Genomic DNA, 24,763 nt, shown 5'->3' with positions numbered 1-24,763 from the left:
GGTCATTGACCATGGGTGCTTGTCATTCTTAGGGTATTATAGCCTTACGAGTTTCTCTTCCTTTTATGCATGGTGCAGTTGACCCTTGAACTATGCGAGGATTAGAGGCACCAACCCCTTTGCACAGTTGAAAATCTATATGTAGCTTTATGATGGATAAGTAGATTCAGCCAGCCTTGGATTCAACCTCACATCATATGATTCTGTAGTAGGTATTTATTGGAAAAAAAAAAAAAAATCTGCGTATAAGTGGACCTGTGCAGTTCAAGCGTGTGTTGTTCCAGGGTCAACTGTAGTTGTCAGAGGACAGGCATTAAGAAAGTATTTCCACCACTGGATTCATTTATAAATACTAAGATACTCAACATTCAGTGACACCTGAAATAGTTTCTAGTATTTCTTTTCTGTGAGATGAAGGAAGGGTGAATGGTTGTTTCTGTGCTACTGAAACACTTGGAAAATCCCGGTAGGTTCTGGTGGAGGGATTGGTGGGCTTTGGGACTAATTCCTCTGGATTAAGGATGGTGATGTTGCCTTTTCTGGTTCTTTTGACATCTTGTTGCTGTGCTTCCCCTGCCCTCAAATTTATTTCTTAGAGCAGTTTTAGTTTTACAGCAAAAGTGAGAGGAACGTACAGAGATATTCCATATGATCCCTGCCTGCACACATACGTAGCTACCCCCATTATCACTATCGCTCCCCAGAATGGTAGCTTTGTTACCAAGGATGGACTTACAGTAACACCTCATAAATCACTCAAATTCCTTAGTTTAACTTACTCAAGGAAGTGGATCAAAAAAGATACTGCTGTGATTTATGTCAAAGAGCGTTCTGTCTGTATTTTCCTCTGAGTTTTATAGTGTCCAGCCTTATATTTAGGTCTTTAGTACATTTTGAGTTTATTTTTTATATGGTGTTAGTGTTCTAATTTCATATTTTTTTTTAAACACAGAGCTTTCCAGTTTTCCCAGCACTACTTACTGAAGGGACTCTTTTCTCCATTGTATAGTCTTACCTTCTTTGTCATAGATTAGTTGGGTGTGTGAGTTTGTATCTGGGCTTTCTGTCCTGTTCTGTTGATCTGTATTTCTGTTTTTGCACCTGTACCAGACCGTTTTGATTACTGTAGCTTTGTAGTATAGTCTGAGGTCAGGGAGTCAGATTCCTCCAGCTTCGTTTTTATTTCTCAGGATTGCTTGGATTATTTGGGGTCTTTTGTGTTTCCATATAAATTTTAGAATTTTTTGTTCTAATTCTGTGAAAAAATGCCATTGGTAATTTGATAGGGATTGCACTGAATCTGTAAATTGCCTTTGGTAGTATATTCATTTTGAGAATATTGAGTCTTCCAATCCAAAAACCTGGTATATCCTTCCATCTGTTAGGGTCATCTCTAATTTCTTTCATGAGTGTCTAAAGTTCATTTTTTTTTTTTTTTAGCATTGAATAATATTCCATTGTCTGGATTATCAGCTTTCAAATATAATAGACAGTTATTTTACCAGCGAAAGTGAGTTTATTTGGGAATAGCCAGAAAAATTGAAATTCAAGATATGCAAATTGTGGCAGACTGGAGGCAAATCCAGAGAACAAGGAAGGGGAATTTGCTTTTACAGGGAAAAGAGGGATGTTGGGAAGGGCTGTAATAGCCAGAGTCCATGGAGGAAGCTGGGAGTACAAAATATGGAGGCTTCTCATCAGTTGAGCTGCTGCGTGTCTGATTGGTAGTGTTGATTTGGGTGGAAAGAAGTTTTCTTCTTGCTAGATAGTAAAGTAAGCAACACCTTTCTGTCACAGATAGAGGTGTATAGCCCTTCCTATTTGGAGTAACTGACAGATACAGAGGGGCATGAGCACTCGCCCTACAGGCCTGTTCCTACTCTAATTTTAGCTGAGTTTTCTTTGATTATTAATAATTTCACAGTATGTACCTCAGTTTATTTATCCATTTACCTACTGAAGGATATTTTGGTTGCTTCCAAGTTTTGGTAATTATGACCAAAAGTACTATCAACAGTTATCCACAGGTTTTTGTGTGGATGTAAGTTTTTAACTCATTTAGGTAAATATCAAGGAGTGCAATTGCTGGATTGTATTGCAACCCAGTCCAGTATTCTTGCTTGGAGAATTCCATGGGCTGAGGAGCCAGATGGGCTATAAGTCCATAGGGTCACAAAGAGTTGGACACGACTGAAGTAACCTACCCACACACACAAACACACACACACGGTAAAAGTATGTTTAGTTTTGTAAGAAATTGCCAGATTGCCTTCCAAAGTGGCTCTATCATTTTGCATTCCTACCAGCAATAATGAGAATTCTTGTTGCTGCACATCCTCACCTACATTTGGTATTGTCAGAGATTTGGATTTTAGCGCTTTTAATTAGGGATGTAGTGTGTGTGTGTGCGCTTAGACTCTTTGTGACCCTTTGGACTGTGTCCATCGTGCTCCTCAGTCCAAGGGATTCTGCAGGCAAGAATACTGGAGTGGGTTGCCATGCCCTCCTCCAGGAGATCTTCCTGACCCAGGGAATTGTCCTGACCCAGGGACTGAACCTGCATCTCCTGTGTCTCCTGCATTGCAGGTGGATTCTTTAGCTGCTGAGGCATAGCATTGTGTAGCAGCATCTTGTTTTAATTTGTAATTCCCTAATGACATATGATGGAGAAGGCAATGGCAACCTATTCCAGTACTCTTGCCTGGAAAATCCCATGGACGGAGGAGCCTGGTAGGCTGCAGTCCATGGGGTCGCTAAGAGTTGGACACGACTGAGCGATTTCACTTTCACTTTTCACTTTCATGCGTTGGAGGAGGAAATGGCAACCCATTCCAGTGTTCTTGCCTGGAGAATCCCAGGGACGGCGGAGCCTGGTGGGCTGCCGTCTATGGGGTTGCACAGAGTCGGACACAACTGAAGCGACTTAGCAGCAGCAGCAGCAATGACATATGATGTTGGGTGTTTTTTTTTTGTTTTTTGTTTTTTGCCAATTTGCTTGTTTGCTACGTCTTCTTTACATTAAATCTTCTTTGATGAGGTGTCTGTTAAGGTCTTTGCCCATTAAAAAAAATCAGGTTGTTTTCCGATTAAGTTTTGATGTTCTTTGTTTATTTTGGATAACAGTCTCATATCACATACATCTGTTGCAAATGTTTTCTTCAAGTCTGTGGCTTTTCTTCTCACTCTTTTGACACTGTCTTTTGCAGAGCAGAAATTTTTAATTTTAATGAAGTCCGTCTTATGAATTACTTATTTTATGAATCATGTCTTTGATATTTTATCTAAAAAGGCATCACCTTACCAAGTCATGTAGATTTTCTCCTGTTGCTCTCCTTTTTTGACAGTATTGCAGGCATTGCAACCACAGTTTCAGCTTTTGGAGTGGAGGGAGTTGTTATGACCCTAGAAAGGTAGAGGGAAGTAAAAAGAAAATTAAGAAAAGTTAAGTCCCACATCAGCAGACAGGAACTATTTTTTTTCCTGTTGTTAAATTAATGTTCTTTTTGTACTAAAATTCAGGGAACATGAAAGCTTAATCATGACTGATAAATATCTTAGTATAATTAAAATGTTAAGTGTATACATGTTCTCCCGTAAGCTTTAAGAGGCATTGTAAATGACTTTGATTTAAAAGCGGAGATTTTCATTTCTCTGACCTTTTTTCCTGCTTCATTTCTCATAATAGTCTAGGTGGATTGAAACCATATTTCCTAAGGCTTCTAAGAAATTATTTTGATATTATAGCTACACTTATGTAAGCTTAAATCCTAATAGCATTTTTACCCATTATATAATAGAGTGTTTCAGAATTTAGGGAAACCTATTGAGTAGTAAATGAAAATGAGATAAGAATATTATTACAGGCATACCTTGGAGATACTGAGAATTTGGTTCCAGACCACCATAATAAAGTGAATACTGCAATAAAGCAATAAAACCAAAGTTTTTGGTTTTCCAGTGCACACAAAAGTTCATTTTACACTACACTGTAATCTGTTAAGTGGGCAGTAGCATCATGGTTTAAAAAAACAATGTACATACCTTAATTTAAAAATACTGATCATCATCTGACAATTACAAGGTTGTCATAAACCTTCAATTTGTAAAAACCATGATACCTATCAAGTGTAAGAAAGTGAAGAACAATTAAGCTAGATAAGCCTGTGCTGAATCGTTTGCTGTAGAAGTTAATCTCATTTCTCCAGTATAAACTGAGATCTGAAGAGATTTTAATCCATTGTGTATGGATTAAAGCCTTGTGTATATGTGTCTCAGGAGGGCTCCAAGACACCGCCCCCCTCACCCCCCACAGGTTTAATGATTCACTAGCAGTGCCCCCAGGACTCAGCATATAGTCCTAGTCGTGGCTATGATTCATTGCAGTGAAAGGATACAGATTAAAATCAGCAAAGGGTAAAGGAACGTTGGACAGAGTCCAGGGGAAACCAGGCATAAGCTTCCAGAGTTCTCTCTCAGTTGAGTCTCACAGGACATGCTTAGTTCCCCCAGCAACAAGTTGTGACTACATGTGTTAAACGGTGCGAACCAGGGAAGCTTCTTAGAGGCTTATTGCCCTAAATTTTCTATTAGGGGCTGATCATATAGGGACTGTCTGTCTAACATGTTTCAGAATTCTAGAATCCCATCACGAAAAAAGGTATTCAGCATAACTGCATAGTTTATACAGACTGTTTAGGTAACAGTGAACCTGTGCCTAATCAGGGTGCCTGAGAACTCTTCCAAAATCTTCCTAGCCACCAGTTAAGGACTAACCCTGTACTCAAGCCTAAGATAGGCAGTTAGGCCTGCTATTGTTGTCTTTTCTGCATGGGTGTGTGTATATGTGTGTAGCATTTAGCATGTGATGCTCTTACTAAATGTTAGCTGCTTTTATTACAGGGATTCTTCATTGATTACTGCTACTACTAAATGTGGTCTGCATTCCTGTGAAGTAGATTTGGCCAGTATTTTGATTTCCATTTGAAAGATGAGACCAAGGCAAAGAGAATCTTTGATATATCTAGATACCCTCACTTAATTGACAGAGCAGGTGTCAGAACCTAATATGTTCTTTTTGCAAGCCAGTAGGGAAGAAAAAAATTATTTTTATCTTGTTGACATTTCTAGAGGGCATTATTAAAATAGGAAAAGGCTTAAATATTTAAGTTAATGTTACATCGGACCAGTTCATGACCTTTTATGCTTAACTGTTTTTGTAATCAAGAATTACTTTGTTGACTGTAATTTTTTGAACTTTTGGGCATGATGCCAGTTAATGCAGCACAGTCCTGTTGGGAGAAGTTGCAAAAAGTGACTTTATCATTTTTTAATCTTTAAAGCATCAAGATACATTAATCTTAATCCAACAGTAAGCTAATCTATATCAGTTCTAGTCTTGGTGAGTAGAAATTAATCCTGCCCTTGTCATTACCTTTTACCCTCAAATGCATCAAGGCATAGTAATATTTCAGTCAGTATGCCGAGTTCTTACTTGGCCTTATATATGAACTTTGAGATTTCTTAGTAAGTATCCCGAAGTGAATTTAACTTTTCATATAATAAATGTATCAAAGCAGTTGGGTAATTATCTTCGTCTCTCTTAAGTTGTACTTGCAAATAAACCAGACCGAACTACCATTTCTTAATCTCGTCAATACCAGAGGCAGTTTTATAGTTATTAGATTCTACTGCATGCCACTCAACTGTCTGAAAATAGTTTACACAGTGTTTTCACTTTCATTATATTCATTTGATCCTCATACTTGGCTGTCATAGTAGGTATTTTTCTGATTTTTAGAAGAGGAAGTTAAGACTGACTTATTTGAGACTCTGGAAGCTTCTGAGTTTGGGATCAGGCTTTTAATTTTGTATTATTTACACTATATAATAAAGATGTTAGGCTCTTTGGACATTTTCTTCTAAATGCCATCAAGAATTATTTTAAAGAAAACAAATTCTCTAACAGTAACTAAAAATTATAATCATTTTTATTAGCCTGTCACGAAAGTATTTTTGGTCCCTTGTGTTAGATAGTAGACTTATTAAAAGCCTGAATAAGATTATGCTCCTTATGTTGCTTCCAAATAAAAATATAGATTTAGAATTTTTAAAAGTAGATATGAGAAAAGTCTTACACTTTGTACCAGAAGAAACTGATAGAATTTGTTACTATATTTTGGCCTGAGGAAGGTCTTTCCAAATATGATGCAAAATGCAGAAGTCATAAAGGAGAAGTTTGATTACTACAACTACACAAAAATCACCACTGTAAGCAAAGTCAAGACAGATGATAAACTAAGAAAAGTATTGCTCTTCATGTGACACAAGGGTACTTTTTCTTACATAGAGCTTTAACAAATCTGGAAGAAGAAGTTAACTCCAACAAGAGTAAAGGAAATGTATATACTTTTCATATAAAAGGAAATGTAAATTACTCAAATATATGAAAAGTACTCAGTTTCATTCATTAAGCACATAAGGTGAAGAATTTCACCAATTAGATTGGGAAAGCTAAACAATTTCAGCACTCATTGTGCTGGCAAAGGTGTGAGGAAATTGCAGTCTCATGCATCACTGGTGGGACTATAAGTGTGTACAGGTTTTATGAAGGGGGATTTGGTATTGTCTGCCAGAATTAAAACACATATTCTTTAACTTAGCAGTTCTGATTCCAGCAACTTAATCTATGGATATACTTGTAGATATGCAAAACAATTCATATGCAAGATCACTCATTGTAACGTTGTTTTAATAGTTACTGGAGATTTAAACTCACTTCATACCTCTAATTTGGTCCTCATTTTTATTCTAAGGAGTAATTTGTCTTCTCTGTCTTTTTTTTCCTTAACCAGTTTTGAGTTTTGCTTCTGAATCATCTCATAGTACCATGTGAAAAATAGAGTCAGCCAGTAGTTGTTAGTTGTTTTTTTTTTTTAACTTTATATTTTATATTGGCTTCCCTGGTAGCTCAGTCGGTAAAGAATCTGCCCGCAGTGCAGGAGACTAGAGTTTAATTCCTGAGTCAGGAAAATCCCTTGGAGAAGGAAATGGCAACTCACTCCAGCATTCTTGCCTGGAAAACATCCCATGAATGGAGGAGCCTGGTGGGCTTACAGTTCATGGGGTCGCAAGAGTTGGACATGACATAGTGACTAAACCACTGTATATTGGAGCTAATTAACAATGTTGTGGTAGTTTCCAGTGGACAGTCCTACATATACATGAATCCATTCTCTCCCAAACTCTGCTCCCACTGGTTGTTATCAGTAGAAATCTACTCTGGCAGAAAAGGAATTTATTGAGAAAGAATATTGGGTAAGCTAAAGTTATCAGCCAGGTAGCTACAGAACTTGGCTTGGAAAATGGCAGTTAAGATCCAAGAGCAAAGTCTATATAATATGAAATCTTTGACAGTTTTTGTAACTTCGAGACCTAGTGTGTTTTTAATTGTTCCTTGTTGCTTTAAGGAATATATATTCTGTTCATTGAATTCATAAATACATAATCAAGTTTGTTAATTTTATTGTTCAATTTTTCTGTATTTTTATTACCTTTGTTTTTTTATTTTTTGTATTTTATTTTTCTGTATTTTTATTACCTTTATTACCTGATCTGTTTTTAATTGGAATATGTTAAAATGTTTTACTATAATTTTGGATTTATTAGTTTCTCTTATAGTCTTATTGTTTTGTTTTGTGGTAGGTTCATACAAGTTCATAGTTATTGTATTTTCTTGATGAATTCACTTTTTCATCATTATATAGTTTTCATCTTTATACCTTAATTCTTTTTCTCTTAATTTTGCCATGTACTAGTTCTGTGGTCGTGGGGAAGTCATTAACCCCTCATTTTCCTTATTGTAAGATGGTTATAATACCTGCTTTACAAAGTTTCTGTGAAGATTCACTGAGAAAATGTATATGAAATATTGTTCAGGAATAAGTTCTTCATAAATGGATTAAAAATATTTTCCTTTTTTTTCTTAAGGGTTTTGCTTTTCTCTTCCCTTTCCACTGCTCTTTTAGAGCATCTGCTTTTAAACACTATTTGCCTATAATTAGAAGTGTTCTTAAGAGATATGATTAAAATAGTCATCAGGAGTTTATTTTTTAAGTGGATGAAGGTGATGGAATGTTTTCCTCCCAAGCCCTAGGTCTAATAATTCTCTCCTGTTTGGTACAGCTTTAAGTTCCTGTTTTCTGCATCTGCATTAGGTCCAGTGTTTCTGTCTAAGAATCTTCCACATTTCTCTGGTGTAAATGAGTCTTTCTAAAGTAGTTGAGACAACTGAAAAAGGACGAAAGTCACCTTTTTGAGGAGCCCACTTTTCTACAACAGATATTATCAACCTGAATGGATGTAGAGTTATTAGTAAGTCTTAAATACCATGTTTAAGTCACTAAATATATACATGGGGGTGTATAGAAGTGTCATGTACATGTAAGAAGGCTGAAGTGTGTGTTTTCTCCTTCCTTTTTATAGCATTTAGGACTTATCTTTTATTTGTTCCTAAGTGGGATTTTTATTTTTTATATAACCAATGTGCATTGTGTGCCTCTTGTGGGCCTGGAATCTCGGATTTAAAACTATATATAGAGAAGAGAAGAACACAGAATTTCAGCTGAGAAAGCAACATAAAAGGTTTAGAAATATGTGGCATGTATACTGTAATTAGGTAGTCAAGAGTTGAGAGAGACAGTGCTTTAGAAAGATGAAGTTGTGACCAGTCTCTGGAAGACCTTCAGTGACATTGAAGAGTTTTGACTTTATTCTATAGGCTGATCAAAACCACTGAAGGCTTTGAGGATAAAAAAAAATCAGGGTATATACTGAAAATATTTATAGGTTGTAATCTGTTGGCAGGGTTGAAAAAGAAGTAGAAAGAAACAGTATGAGTAAAACCTTAGCTTATTTAAAATGTCACTTGGTAATATTTAACTGAGAACTTTTTAAAAAAAAACTAAGTAAATAATTTTTGGCCTTGTCAGTGGCACAGTGTGCGGGATCTTAGTTTCCGGGTCAGGAGTCAAACCTGCGCCTCCTTCAGTGGAAGCACGGAGTCTTACTCACCGGACTGACAGGGAAGTCCCGAACTAAGAGCTTTAAATATGGTTTTCCTTGAGGTCTTTTACCATGTTATTTTATCAGTGAGACCCTTCAGACCACTCTGTGTACTCTTTTTTTCCTTCCATCTTGTGTTTATTTTCCTTCATAGCCCTTAGTACCATCAGCGGTATTATACACACACACTAGTGTGTTTACTGTCTGTTTCCCTCCACAGTTTTGTAAGCTCCAGGATAGCAAGGACTTTATTTTTTCAGTGCTTCTCCCCAGTGCTCAGGACTGTGCCTGGTTTATACCCTTTAATAAGTATTGGTTGAATGAATGAATGAATTTTCAAATTGTGGGAAGATGACCACAATTTTTATGTGCTTTATGATGTAGGACAAGATCTTGGTTCCTTCCTAGAAAGTTCTGCTAAAAAGTGTTTTCTTTTCTCATTTCTCCAGAGTTTATATTCAGAGCGCCAATCAAATTAAGCAAGCCTGGGGAATTTCGTGAGGAATATGAAAGCCTGAGAAAGGTATAGTATACATATTATTATGCCATTCATTTTCTTAAAGTAAATTGGAATAATGACATTAAAGAGTACTTAGTGGAAGTTTAGATTTAATAGGGAATTTTAAAATTGATAAAGTAGAACCTGTCTGCATTATAGCAAACAGATGAAAATGTAGCTCACAGAGCCTATCATACACCTGCCACAGTAACTGGCCACCAGGAGAGGTGTTCCTGGCATTTAAATGTTAGTTAAAAGCTAACATTTAACCTTTAATAATAATAGCTTGTATTATTTTTCATTATCTTATAAGGTTATTCTAATTACATGTGTTCTCTAAGAACTGTAACTTAGACTGATAAAGGAGTAGTGGGATAATTTTCTAGTTAGAGAACATTTACCATCGGGAAAGCTTTTAGCTGTGTCCACATCATCTTATTTTTGATGTTTTCAAGCTAATTGTCTGGGAATCATTTGGAAAATTAAGACTTCAAAAAGTCTGGTTATAAGAAGTATAAGATTTGTATTATCCTTCCCCAGCCCTCTCCCTGAACCACCATCCCTTACCTAAGATCATAATGATTAGATAATCACTCTACATGTAAATGTTTAATATTTTATAAAGATAAATAATCCACTTAATCTGAATCAGACATCATCATAAAGCAGAGACAAGACAATAGCATTACTATGGCATTTTAGACTGAATGAAAGGTCATATTAAAGAGAAAGAGAAGAGAAAAAAGACTGCTTAATTACTCTATATTTGATCTTTTCTTTTAAACGAGTGTCAAATGTTGACATGGGTCCACTTGCTCCTTTTATATTAGAGTTGTGAGTTTTTTGTTTTTCATTTTAAATCAGTTACAAAGCTTTTTTCTACATAGAAAGAAATTGTTCTCAGGGGCTACATGAGCCCCTGAGGGGCTACAGATTTCTCTTCAATAAAATTCCGGAATATGCAGATATTTAGTTTTAATGTAACGTTTTAGAAATTTGGAGAATATGGAAATTTTAAAGCTATCAGCTTGAATATAATGAGAAAATAAGGACTCAGAGGTAGAAAAAAGAAGTAAAGCAGAAGGCATAGTAAGTATAGAGATTTTTTATAAACCTTAGTAGAGAGACAGAAACCTTGAGGAACTATCCTTTTGTTCCTGTTAGGAGGGAGGGACAGAAAAAATAGTTTTAAAACTATAGTTTTAAAAGTGACTGATAGCATAATGTTGAGTGAAGCCATGACAATCTCATTCTGTATAAACTGGATTGGAATTGAAAAACACTCACCTATGTCATTGTGTTGAATAAATTTAACCATAGAGTCTCCCTGCCTCCCTTCCCCAAGTACCCAAGTTATCCTTCAACCATTATATTATCTGGAAAATGGAAATCCAAGTCATAGAACCAAATTATAGTGGATATGCCACTATTGTGGCATATCCGTACAGTGGAATATTATTCAGCAACAAAAAGGAATGGAATACTGACACGTGCTACCGGATAGATGAACCTCGAAAAGATGCTAAGTGAAAGAAATCAGATGAAAGAAGCCACATATTGTATGTTTCTATTTATAGAAAATGTCTAGAATAGACAAAAGTATAGAGACAGTAGATTAATGGTTGATTGAGTAGAGGTGGGAATGGGGTTAACAGTAAATGGGCATGAATGATTTTATTGCAGTGATAAAGGTTTCTAAAACTGATTTATGGTGTGTTCCACAACTTGGTAAATTTACTAAAAATCATTGAATTTTTTGAAATGGATGAATTATATAACATGTAAAAATATGCCTCCATAAAGTAAAAAAATTAAGATACTGGACATTTGGATGGAGAACTTGATAAAAAAGATGTCTTTTAGAATGCATATTTTCTGAAACAAAGCAAATATATAATTATCTAGATGAATCCCTAGGAAAGGGAGATATTTAAAAGTTTTTACTGAGCAAGTGATGGAAATTAATTCTACACAACTCATTACTAATTTGATGTACAATACACTTTGCTTAGTATACTTTATTATTTTGTTTAAATGACAGTAAAAACCTTTATAAAGGCTCTAAAAAAGTTATCAGAAAGTTTTATTCCCCTGATTCTAGGTCTTTTAAAAGATGTTTGCTTGCTAATCATAGATCCTTCTACCCATGGTGTAGTGTTATGCTTACTGAGGTTACTATGAGTGTCTAAATTTTATGATTCTATAAATAGGTTTATATTTCTAAATATGTTTAAAATTTTCTTCCTGTCATGTGTTATAGCTAATTTTGTCTTTTTTATGCAAAAATATGCAGAGCAAACTGTGAAAGTTCTTCTTTTTTTTATTTTCCACTCTCTTCCCCAGAGATAACTAGCATCAACAGTTTAGTGTATATCCTAGATTTTTAATGTACTTACACACACACGCTCACATATGCTTTTTCAGTATAAATGAAATCATGATGTATATTCATTTATTCAACAAATATTTATTATGTCCTCACTGTGTGCCAGGTACTAGGGATATGATGCTGAAAGAGACACCCAAGGTTCTTGCTGTCAGGGAGATTCCATTCTAGTGGGAAAGATGAACAGTAAATAAGCAAAAAAGTATTTATTATATATTAATAAAGCAAGGTAGGAAGAGTTACAGGGGAGTGGAAGGAAAACTTGAGACACAAAACGACTGTTTTTAATACAGGGATCAGGGAAAATGTCAGAGAAGGCAACATTTGAGTTGCTACCTGGAAGAGGTGAGGGAGCAAGCCAAGTAAAGTTGTGAGGAGAGAGCATTCCCGGCAAAGGAAACAGCAAACACACAGGCCCTGAGATGGAAACAGGTTTTCCTTGTTAAAGGAACACCTTGGCTGGAACTGAGTGTACAAGTTGTAGATGGAAGTGCGGTAATGGGATTTGGTATGATGTGAGTTGTGAGAGAGAGGATTGCCATATCAGAGAAGGCCTGCTGCTGCTAAGTCGCTTCAGTCATGTCCGACTCTGTGCGACCCCAGAGATGGCAGCCCACCAGGCTCCCCCATCCCTGGGATTCTCCAGGCAAGAACACTGGAGTGGGTTGCCATTTCCTTCTCCAATGCATGAAAGTGAAAAGTGAAAGTGAAGTCGCTCAGTCGTGTCTGACTCCTAGCGACCCCATGGACTGCAGCCTACCAGGCTCCTCCGTCCATGGGATTTTCCAGGCAAGAGTACTGGAGTGGGGTGCCATTGCCTTCTCCGCAGAGAAGGCCTAGTTGCCTGGTAAGGACCCTAAGTTTATTTTAAGTGTGTTGGGAAGCCAGTAATATGATCGGACTTATATCTGCCTGCAATGCAGGAGACCCCAATTTGATTCCTGGGTCAGAAAGGTTCAGTGGAGAAGGGATAGGCTACCCACTCCAGTATTCTTGGGCTTCCCTTGTGGCTCAGCTGGTAAAGAAGCCGCCTGCAATGGTGGAGAGCTGGGTTCTATCCCTCAGTTGGGAAGATACCCTGGAGAAGGGAAAGGCTACCCATTCCAGTATTCTGGCCTGGAGAATCCCGTGGACCAGTCCATGGGGTCGCAAAGAGTCAGACATGACTGAGTGACTTTCATTTTCATACTTTTAAAAGGTCTCTATTTGCCTTGTGGGGAATAAACTGTAATAGGCCTAGGAATTAGGAATTGTATTTACTATCAGTAGTAGAGACAACAGTATTCTTGGGCTTTCCTGGTGGCTCAGATGGTAAAGAATTCACCTGCAGTGCAGGAGACCTGGGTTCGATCCCTGGGTTGGGAAGATTCCCTGGAGGAGGAAATGGCAACCCACTCCAGTATTCTTGTCTGGAGAATCCCATGGATGGAGAAGCCAGGCAGGCTGCAATCCATGGGGTCACAAAGAGTAAGACATGACTGAGAAACTAAGCAGAGCAGTAGAGACCCCAACATAATGACTCAAATAAATTAGGAGTTTTATTTTTTCAAGTAACATAAAAGCTGGAGGTAAACTGTCCTGGACTGATTCGGCAGCCCTAGGACATCAGAGGTTCAGGGTCCTTTTATTTTTCTGTTTAGACGTCTTTTAGCATGCCTGTCTCCTTGTGGTGTGAGATGGTTAATTCTTCTCTAGAATTCCATCTAGACAGAAGGTAAGGCAGAAGGGCATATGTCAGCTGAATTTGGTCTTTTAAAGAGCTTTCTCCAAATCCCCACCCAGTGACTTCTCCTATATTTTGTAATTTAGTGTCACAGACTTCCTGTGGCTGTCAGGAAAGCTGGGAAACACAGTGTTTTAGTTGGGTACATTAGTTTCCTCAGTAAAATTAGGATTCTTTTAGTAAGAAATGAAAAAATGAATACTGGGTAGGCAGTAGCTCTCTCTGCCTCATGGGGCAAAAATGGAAATAAGACCAATTAGAACACGGAGTAAGCAATGGGTTGGGTTTAACCAGGATTAGAAACTACGCTAAGAAGTATGACAGAGGGAATGATGCAGTGGACCTGAAGGTGTATACAAGGAAGTTGTAATTTTGGACTGTGGTTGCTTTAAGAAGCTTGTTTGAGGAAGGAATTGAGAACATGAGGGGCGTGGTGGACAGGGAGAGTGGTTGAGTTGGTGGACTGGAAGTTTTGATGGGGATAAAGAATTATGAAAGTAGGGTGACTAGCATATTAGTAAAGTTGGAAACCTAGAAGTGGTGGTCTAAGTGTGAGAGGCTTAAATGTGATGCTGAGAGGTAGTTTTAGTTATTGAAAATGACAGTTTGGGGTATGATTGTGGGAGGACGTAACTGAAATAGGATGGAAGAAAAGATTTATCTAGAAGGATGTGAAGAACCTGAGAGAAAATACTGCTATTGAAATCTTCAGGAATGATCACAGGAGTAGCTGGGCAGACACTTTGGTGCTGAGGTTTTCTGTGAATAAGGGGAGTTGACAGGCAGAGTAGGTGACTACCACAGAAAAGGGTTGTGAGTATTACGGTCTAATGGTAAAGACTTCAAAGGACCTAGGAGTTTTAAGGAAAAATATGATCTATTCTGTAGCCAGTTTCTTTTTATTTTCTTTTCTTTTCTGACAGTATTTTTTTTGTATGTGTGGATGGGAAGCAGGTGCTTTCATGTAGGTACTTTTTTCATACCGAATGATATTTCATGATGTGGATGAGGTGTACATAATTCATTTAACCACTGATCATTTAAATTGTTTCCCATTTTCCCCGATTTTGAAGAGATGTTGCACTAAACATGTATGAATATATCTGAGCAAATGTTAAGTTAGATTCCTAGAAGTGAAAGTGCGGGTCAAGTGGTATATACACTTTGTATTTTGGTGGATATTAAAAAGACTTTTTCAACCTAACTTTCTCATCAACAGTAAAAGAGAGTCCCTTTTCATTATTTTTAATATTTTGCTATCTCCTGAATAAAATATCTCATTGTTTTCATTTACATTTCCTGGACTACTAGAGAGGAGGAGCATCTTGTGCTTACTGCCCATTTCTTTTTTTGTATGTGTGAATTGCTTATTTAGCAATTTCACACCTTTAAGTGTGAAAACTAGTTCCATCTTCTGCATATTTGTGATCTTGTTTGCTAATGGCATGCTATTTTTTTCTGTACTTTTATAGATATGTTCCATTAAAGAGAAGTTTCCTGACATTTCGTGTTGTTTTAAGCAGAAGGAGAATATTAGAATGTGCTCAGCCCTCCATCTTGTTGCATTGATTGGCGAAAGAATATTGTTAACCCTGTGTTGGGAGCTTCCCCTGAAGGAGGGCATGGCAACCCACTCCAGTATTCTTGCGTGGAGAATCCCATGGACAGAGGAGCCTGGCAGGCTACGGTCCATCGGATTGCAAAGAGTATGATCCTACTGAAGTGAATGAGCACAGGGGAAAGATTAAGGAAGCACCAAGAGGCCAGAAGCTCCTACAACTCTCACAAATTATTTCTGTAGTCTACTATCATTCGGTGGTAGACCATTTTACCAATTTAGATAAGAAAATGAGACAATTACGGATGCACAGGCCTCTCAATTTTAAAGTGCCACTGGGACTACTGCGCTGGCATCATCTGTGGGTGGTGTGGCACGTATGTGTGAGCTGGGTACTGTAGGAGGCCATGGTGACATGCAGGGTTCTGCACTTCATGTTCAAAGTGGAAAACCATTTCCTAATGGCATTTCTGTCATGATGTCCTGGGAATGAAGGCCTTAATGATGGGAAATGAAGTAAAATGATGGATGGATTTGGACCTGAGGCTGATCATTTTGTTGCAGAACTGACTTACAGTTGGGGCATCGGAGACTAAAAACTTGGCAATGACTTCATGATTATCACACTCACTTCTAGCCAGTTCAGTTCAGTCACTCAGCCGTGTATGACTCTTTGCGACCCCATGGACTGCAGCATCCCAGGCCTCCCTGTCCATCACCAGCTCCTGGAGTTTACTCAAACTCATATCCATTGAGTCAGTGATGCCATCCAACCATCTCATCCTCTGTCGTCCCCTTCTCCTCCTGCCTTCAATCTTTCCCACCGTCAGGGTCTTTCCTGATGAGTCAGTTCTTCACATCAGGTAGCCAAAGTAATGGAGTTTCAGCCTCAGCATCAGTCCTTCCAATGACTATTCACAACTGATTTCCTTTAGGATGGAGTGGTTGGATCTCCTTGCAATCCAAGGGACTCTCAAGAGTCTTCTCCAGCACCACAGTTCAAAAGCATCAGTTCTTCGGTGCTCAGCTTTCTTTATAGTCCAACTCTCACATCCATACATGACTACTGGAAAAACCATAGCTTTGACTAGATGGACCTTTGTTGACAAAGTAATGTCTCTGCTTTTTAATATGCTGTCTAGGTTGGTCATAACTTTCCTTCCAAGGAGTAAGCGTCTTTTAATTTCATGGCTGCAGTCACCATCTGCAGTGATTTTGGAGCCTAAGAAAATAGTCTGTCACTGTTTCCATTGTTTCCCCATCTATTTGCCATGAAGTGATGGGACCGGATGCCATGATCTTAGTTTTCTGAATGTTGAGTTTTAAGCCAACTATTCCACTCTTCTAGCCAGGCCATCAGCAATGCCAGGAAGCTGGAGTGGCCACTCAATGAGGTTGCAGGAGGTGTTTTTGAAACCAAAGCCCCTGGAGGATATAAATTCTGTTTGCAGAACCGCAGTCCACCGCAGACAGATCCTATATTAAAAGTAACTCTCCCAGAGTCTGATCTTGAGAAGTCCTTTGGCTACTGGTATAATTTAGTAGGAATGAAAGTTTATGAAAAAGATGAAAAGAAGCAGAGGACTTTGCTGGGCTCTGCTGATAACCAGTGTAAGCTGGAGCTATAGGACATCTTGGAGGCAGTGATCTTGCAGCAGCTTTTGGACAAATTGCCTTTTCTTGCCCCTAGAAAGGGTTGTCAGAAGACTTGATAAAATGGGAGAACTGGGGGATTCTGACTCCCCTTGTGAGTCTGGACACTCTAGGGAAAGCAACAGTGCAAGTGATCATTCTGCCTGACCCTGATGGACATGAAATTTGCTTTGTGGGAGATGAAGCATTTTGAAAACTCTAAAAGATGGATCCAGAGAGAAGCAAATTATTGGATGATGCAATGGCGAAGATGAAAGTGATGAATGGTTTGCTTCACAAAATAAAACAAGGCTTCAGGTTAACTGAAGACATCATATGTAACAAGCATTAGTGTTTCCTGTTTCAACACTTGTGAGGCCTAATGCATGCATTACATTATGTGATAAATGCTGTCATAACTTGGTTGTTTCCTGCACAGCTAGAGAGGCTGGGGTGGTAAAGATCTGTGTATTTTAATCTTTGAAAGGTCTGATATATTTTAGAAAAATCCCATCCTTATTAGTCCATTTAGAGCAGAACCCTCACTGTCATCCTTGCCATCACCGGAAGGGCACACTCTATGTGTGACTGTATTACATTAGTAATAAATTCTTCTCTAGCCTGAGACAGATGTATGGAACATTACCTTTGGTTGGGGGAATTTTGATAAGCATGTAACTTTAATGAGAGCAGTTACATCCAGATTTTTTTTAAAGTGCCATTGAACAGCACTCTTCCCACCAGCCCTGTGTTCATGACACCACTGCATTGGTTATCTTTTACTGTGGAATTGAGAGAAGCTCCCCCAAAACGTGGGGACTGCTGCGGTCACCAAAATAGGTATAGTTTGTATTGCAGGGAATATTTGTTGGAAGACCTCTTAAAAATTCATTAGTCCAATTACATCTTTCATTTCAATCACATTCTTACAGAGTATAAGCCTCATACAAAAACTTTGTCATTTTTGGTCAGGGCTATATCCTTAGCTCTAAAAGCAGTTATGAACACAGATTCTCGTGCGCTGTAAATGTTCATGGAATTAAACTTACTGCATATAGGCCCCATGTCTAGTACTAAAGTGGGAGAGGAGACATCAAGGATGAATAGGACATGGTTCCAAATTGAAAGAAGTTCATATGTGTTTTATTCTAAACTCTTTAAGTATGGCTAGTTAACATTTGAAGTACTATTAATAATAGGGAATACATACTCTTGAACAGTTACTTAGCATTTGAAAGACTGTAATCAGAACTTTCTCTACAGAGGCTCCTAGAAACCCTTCAGTTATTTCTGCAATCATCCAGTGCCTGAGGTTTGTTGATTAGCATAATGAATATTATAAATGTTTTCTAAATTTTTAATTTTTGTAATGTTTAAACAAATATAAAAAGGTCAATAAAATGAACACCTGTATACCCATCACTCATATTTTGCAGTTATGAAGATAAATAATTTTTCATGGTAAATGGGTATTATTCATGACATGATTAGCTACAAATATTCTGTAGGGATCTCCTTCTTGAATCAACAGGATTGAAGAATCTAGTGAGCTCCACAGCCTGTTCCTTCAGTGGAGGCTTGCCCTATGGCTAGGAATTCTGTTTGCTTTTGTGTTTAGCTGTCAGACAATTCAATTATTTGATTCTAACCAGAAGATTAGTTGAACCTCCTGCTAGATGATTGCCTTGAGTGAACCTGTCATACAGGTTATTTATTTAGTATCTAAAAAGATAGAACGCTAGCTGGAACTTAATGATACTTATATAGTAAGTTATATGACACACAAAAAACCTTTTAAGTGCTGTGAGATATATATGACATAAAATTTGTCATTTTAACCAATTTAAGTGTACAATTCATTGGCCTTAAGCATACATTCATCAGATCAGATCAGATCAGATCAGTCGCTCAGTCGTGTCTGACTCTTTGCGACCCCATGAATTGCAGCACGCCAGGCCTCCTTGTCCATCACCAACTCCCGGAGTTCACTGAGATTCACGTCCATCAAGTCAGTGATGCCATCCAGCCATCTCATCCTCTGTCGTCCCCTTCTCCTCCTGCCCCCAATCCCTCCCAGCATCAGGGTCTTTTCCAATGAATCAACTCTTCACATGAGGTGGCCAAAGTACTGGAGTTTCAGCTTTAGCATCATTCCTTCCAAAGAAATCCCAGGGCTGATCTCCTGTTGTGCAATCATCGCTGTTCTCTTTCTCCAAAATATTTTTATCACTCCAAACAGAAACTCTGTACCCATTTATCGATATCGCCCCATTCCATCATACCCCCCAACCCCCGTTAACCTCTAACCTACTTTCTTTTTTTTACAAATTTGCCTATTCTAGATACGTAAGTTAGAGTCATATCATATTTGTCCGTTTGTGACCTGGCTTATTTCACGCAGCATGTTTTCAAGGTTTATTCACATTGTAGCATGTTTCAGTAGTTCATTCCTTTTTATGGCTCGATATTCCGTTTTGTCAAGGCTATGGTCTTCCCAGTGGTCCTGTATAGTTCTGAGAGCTGGATTGTAAAGAAGGTAGAGCGCCAAAGAATTGGTACCTTCGAACTGTGGTGCTAGAGAAGACTCCTGAAACTCTTGGACAGCATGGAGATCAAACCAGTCAATCTTAAGGGAAATCAACCCTGAATACTCGTTGGAAGGACTGATTTTGAAGCTGAAGCTCCAGTGTTTTGTTCATCTGATGTGTACAGATGACTCATTGGAAAAGTCCCTGATGCTGGGAAGGATTGAGGGCAGAAGGAGAAGAGGGCATCAGAGGATGAGATGGCTGGATGGTATCACCGATGCAATGGACATGAACTTGGGCAAACTTTGGGAGATGGTGAGGGACAGGGAGGCCTGGTGTTCTGCAGTCCATGGGGTTCCAGAGTGTCGGACATGACTGGGCAACTGAACAACAACAGCATTTCATTTTTGTTAATCCTTTCATCTCCTGATGGACTCTTGAGCTCTCACTTTTTGGCTGTTGTGAATAATGCTGCATAAACATTGGAATACAAGTGTCCGTTTGCCTCGCTCTTTTATTTTGGGTATATAATTATGAGTGGAATTGCCAGGTCAAGGGAATCATTAAACTGTGTTCTACAGCAGCAGTACAATTTTACATTCCTACCAACAATGTGTGAGGGCCCCAATTACTCACATTCTTGTCAGCACTTATTATTTTCTGATTTTTAAAAAAATAACCATTCTAGTGGGTATCTCATTAGGTTTTGATTTGCATTTCCCTAATGAATATGATGTTGAGCCTTTTTTCATGTCCTTATTGATAACTTTGTGTTTCTTCTTCAGAGAAATGTCTGTTCAGGTCTTTCTGCTCAATTTCAAGTTGGGTTTTTGTTGTTGAGTTGTAAGTTTTATTTTAAATGTATTCTGGGTATTAAATCCTTATCAGATACATGATTTGTAAATATTTTCTCTCACTGTGTAGGTTGTTTTTTCATTTTTTTGTTAGTTTGCACAAAAGTTTTTAGTTATGATGAAGTCCAAGTAATGCTTTTTCTTTTTGGTCTAAATTGCTTAATGCTTTTCTGTTTCACTTTTTCACTTAGCATAGTAATTCCAAGATTCATTCAGCTAGTTACATGTATTGATAATTTATTCTTTCATACTGCAGAGTAGTATTTCATTGTACATGTCACAGTTTATCTGTTTGCCTCTTAATAGACATTTGGGTTGTTTCCAGTTCTTAGCTATTACAAATAAAGCTACTGTGACCATTCACTTGCAAGTCTTTGTACAAAATAATTTTTTTTTCTCTTAAGTAAATTCTTAACTTGAAATTGCTGGATCATATGGTATGTGTGCTTCCTTTTCAAAGAAACTGCCAAACTTTTCCAAAGTGGTTTTCCCATTTTAATTCTTACCAGTAGTGTATGAATGTTCTGGTTTCTCTCAGTCTTTGCCAACATTTGGTAGGGTTAGTCTTTTTAATTTTCACAATTCTAGTTGTTATGTAATGGTATCTCATTGTGGTTTTAATTTGTATTTCCCTAAGAAAGGCAGTGCCAAAGAATGCTCAAACTACCGCACAATTGCACTCATCTCACTAGTAAAGTAATGCTTAAAATTCTCCAAGCCAGGTTTCAGCAATACGTGAACTGTGAACTTCTAGATGTTCAAGCTGGTTTTAGAAAAGGCAGAGGAACCAGAGATCAAATTGCCAACATCCGCTGGATCATTGAAAAAGCAAGAGAGTTCCAGAAAAACATTTATTTCTGCTCTACTGACTTTGCCAAATCCTTTGACTGTGTGGATCACGATAAGCTGTGGAAAATTCTTGAAAAAGATGGGAATACCAGACCACCTGACCTGCCTGTTGAGAAACTTGTATGCAGGTCAGGAAGCAACAGTTAGAACTGGACATGGAACAACAGACTGGTTCCAAATAGGAAAAGGAGTACGTCAAGGCTGTATATTGTCACCCTGCTTATTTAACTTATATGCAGAGTACATCATGAGAAACGCTGGGCTGGAAGAAGCACAAGCTGGAATCAAGATTGCCGGGAGAAATAGCAGTAACCTCAGATATGCAGATGACACCACCCTTATGGCAGAAAGTGAAGAACTAAAGAGCCTCTTGATAAAAGTGAAAGAGGAGAGTGAAAAAGTTGGCTTAATGCTCAACATTCAGAAAATGAAGATCATGGCATCCGGTCCCATCACTTCATGGCAAATAGATGGGGAAACAGTGGAAACAGTGTCAGACTTTATTTTTGGGGGGCTCCAAAATCACAGCAGATGGTTATTGCAGCCATGAAATGAAAAGACGCTTACTCCTTGGAAGGAAAGTTATGACCAACCTAGACAGCATATTAAAAAGCAGAGACATTACTTTGTCAACAAAGGTCCATCTAGTCAAAGCTATGGTTTTTCCTGTGGTCATGTATGGACGTGAGAGTTGGACTGTGAAGAAAGCTGAGGGCCGAAGAATTGATGCTTTTGAACTGTGGTGTTGGAGAAGACTCTTGAGAGTCCCTTGGACTGCAAGGAGATCCAACCAGTCCATCCTAAAGGAGATCAGTCCTGGGTGTTCATTGGAAGGACTGAGGTTGAAGCTGAAACTCCAATACTTTGGCCACCTGATCGAAGAGCTGCCTCATTTGAAAAGACTCTGATGCTGGGAAAGATTGGGGGCAAGAGGAGAAGGGGACGACAGAGGATGAGATGGCTGGATGGCATCACCAACTCGATGGACATGCGTTTGGTTGAACTCCAGGAGTTGGTGATGGACAGGGAGGCCTGGCGTGCTGTGGTTCATGGGGTCACAAAAAATCGGACACGACTGAGCAACTGAACTGAACTAAACTAATGACCAATAATGTTGAGCATCTTTTCATGTGTTTATTTGTATTTTCTTACTGTTGAATTTTGAAATATTTTTGAATACAAGTCTTATCAGGTATTTGATTTGTAAATATTTTTCTCCCTGTATCAATCTTTTCATTTTCTTAGAGCCCTTTGAATGGGAGAAGTTTTTAACTTTCAAAAAATACACTGTGTACATTTTTTTTTTCCTTTTGTAGATTTGCTTTTGGTGTTATATCCAAGATTTCTTTTTCCAAAGTTAACAAAGATTTTCTCCTGTGTTTTCTTCTAGAAGTTTTATAGTTTTAGGCTTTATATTTAGGTCTGTGATCCATTTTGAGTTAATTTTTATATATGTTGTGCATATGGATGTCCCAGTTATTCTGGCACATTTGCTGAAGAGACTATCCTTTCTCCATTGGATTGCTTTTTGCACCTTTGTCAAAGATTAGTTAACTGCATATTGTGGCTTTGTTTCTAAACTCTATATTGTATCTGTATCATTAATCTGTTTGTTTATTATTACACCAGTACCATGCTGTTTTGATTATTGTAGCTTTATAGTAAGAAGAGTCAGACACGACTGAGCGACTTCACTTTCACTTTTCACTTTCATGCATTGGAGAAGGAAATGGCAACCCACTCCAGTGTTCTTGCCTGGAGAATCCCAGGGACGGAGCCTGGTGGGCTTCCGTCTATGGGGTTGCACAGAGTCGGACACGACTGAGGGGACTTAGCAGCAGTAGCAGCAGCATAATAAGAAGTTATTTTGGCTTCTTGGTTCACTGTATATCCATCTGAATTTTAGTATTGGCTTGCCAATTTCTACAAAAACACTTGTTGGCATTCTGATTCGGATTGCCCAGAGTCTATAGATCAATTCGGGGAGAATTGATATCTCAGTAATTGAGTCTTCAGACCCATAAACATGATATCTTTCTATTTATTTAGTTCTTCGTTAGTTTCTGTCAGCAGTGGTTTGTGGTTTTCACTTTCCAGATCTTTTATCAGATGTATCTTAAAGATTTCACATTTTTGGATATTACTGTAAGTGGTATTATAATTCTTGCAAGTATATAAAAATACTATTGGTTTTTACATTTTGATACTTTATCCTACAACTGTGCTAAACTCATTTAGTAGTTTTAGTAGCTTTTTTTGTAGATTCTAGTGAATTTTCTACGTGGAGGATCATGACTATAAATAATGACTTTTTATTGGAGGACTTTTACTACCTGATTTTAAAATGATAGTCATCAAGAGAGTATGGTATTGGCATAGGGAAAAGACATAGATAAATGGATAGAATATAGTCCTAGAATAGACCCCCTCATAATAGGAATATCAAGTCAATTGATATTCCTAAGGGCACAGAAATAATTCAGTGGCAAAATAACAGTCTTTTCAACAGTGATGTTGGAACAGACTTATCCTGTGAATAAGTCAGTCTTGATCTGTATACCATGGATCATAGACTAAACATAAAAGCTAAAATTATGCAGAAGAAGACCTAGAAGAAAAAAATATTGCCCTTAGGGTAGGCAAAGATTTATTAGACAAGAACCCCAAAAATCCTAATCACAGAAGAAAAAAATGATATATTGAATTTTATTAAAGTTAAAATCTTCTATACGTTTAGAAAATAAACAAAGCAAATACTGGGAGAAGATATTCTCAAAATATCTAACAGCTGACTTTTATTTAGAATTTTTTTTTTCATTTAAACTTTTTTTTCCCCATACTTTTTTTTTTAATTTATTTTTTTTTTTTACTTTACAATATTGTATTGGTTTTGCCATACAGCAGCATGCATCCGCCACTTGATTGAAAACAGTCACTTCACAAAAGAAGACATGCTACCGAAAATGTGAAAAGGTGCTCAACATAGTTAAACAGCAGGGAGATAACTCACTAAAATCACGTATGGGATATCCCCTACTTTCTATGGAATAGCTAAAATTAAAAGGCTAAGAATTCCATGTGTCCAAATGAGTGTGAGAATAAGCTGGGTTTCTCATGAATTGTTAGTGGGATTATAATCCTCCCTCCATATCTACGGGGTAATGGTTCCAGAAACCATGTGGATACCAAAATCCATGGATGTTCAAGTCCCTTATGAAAAACAGAGTACAGTTGGCCTTTGGCATCTACAGGTTCAGTGTACACAGGTTCCACCAAAGGCAGATTGATATTTTTAAAACGCTTATTTATTTTATTTTTGGTTGCACCAGCTTTTCATTGCTGCATGCAGGCTTTCTCTAGTTGCAGAGAGCTGGGGCTGCTCCTCATTGCAGTGCGTGGGCTCCTCACTGCAGTGGCTTCTCTTGTTGCACAGCACAGGCTCTGGATGTACAGGCTTCAGTAGCTGCAGCACGTGGGCTCGGTAGTTGAGGCCCAGGCACTCATTAATTGAGGCTCACAGGCTTAAGAGTGCAAGCTCAGAAGTTGTGGTGCACGGACTTAGTTGCTCTGTGGCACATGGAATCTTCCTGGACCAGGGACTGAACCCATGTCCCCTGCGTTGGCAGGAGGATTCTTATCCACTGCACTACCAGGGAATTCTGGCAGATTGATTT

At 38.0% G+C, this 24,763-nt stretch overlaps 1 protein-coding gene and 1 pseudogene across 1 annotated transcript in view; both read left to right on the top strand.

The window, feature by feature from the left end:
- The window catches only part of RNF169 (ring finger protein 169), an 87,249-nt gene that overhangs the window by 22,864 nt on the left and 39,622 nt on the right, over positions 1-24,763 (top strand). The window contains exon 2 of the mRNA XM_025266424.3: positions 9,510-9,583. Within this exon, the coding sequence (XP_025122209.2) occupies positions 9,510-9,583 (74 nt within the window). The remainder of the gene's footprint in view (positions 1-9,509; positions 9,584-24,763) is intronic.
- On the top strand, positions 12,251-18,286 carry LOC102413341 (annotated as a pseudogene).

This window comes from Bubalus bubalis, chromosome 16 (assembly GCF_019923935.1).
Source record: "Bubalus bubalis isolate 160015118507 breed Murrah chromosome 16, NDDB_SH_1, whole genome shotgun sequence".
NCBI lineage: Eukaryota > Metazoa > Chordata > Mammalia > Artiodactyla > Bovidae > Bubalus > Bubalus bubalis.
Note: the sequence above shows the minus strand (reverse complement) of the source record. Positions and strands in the feature narration are given on the sequence as shown.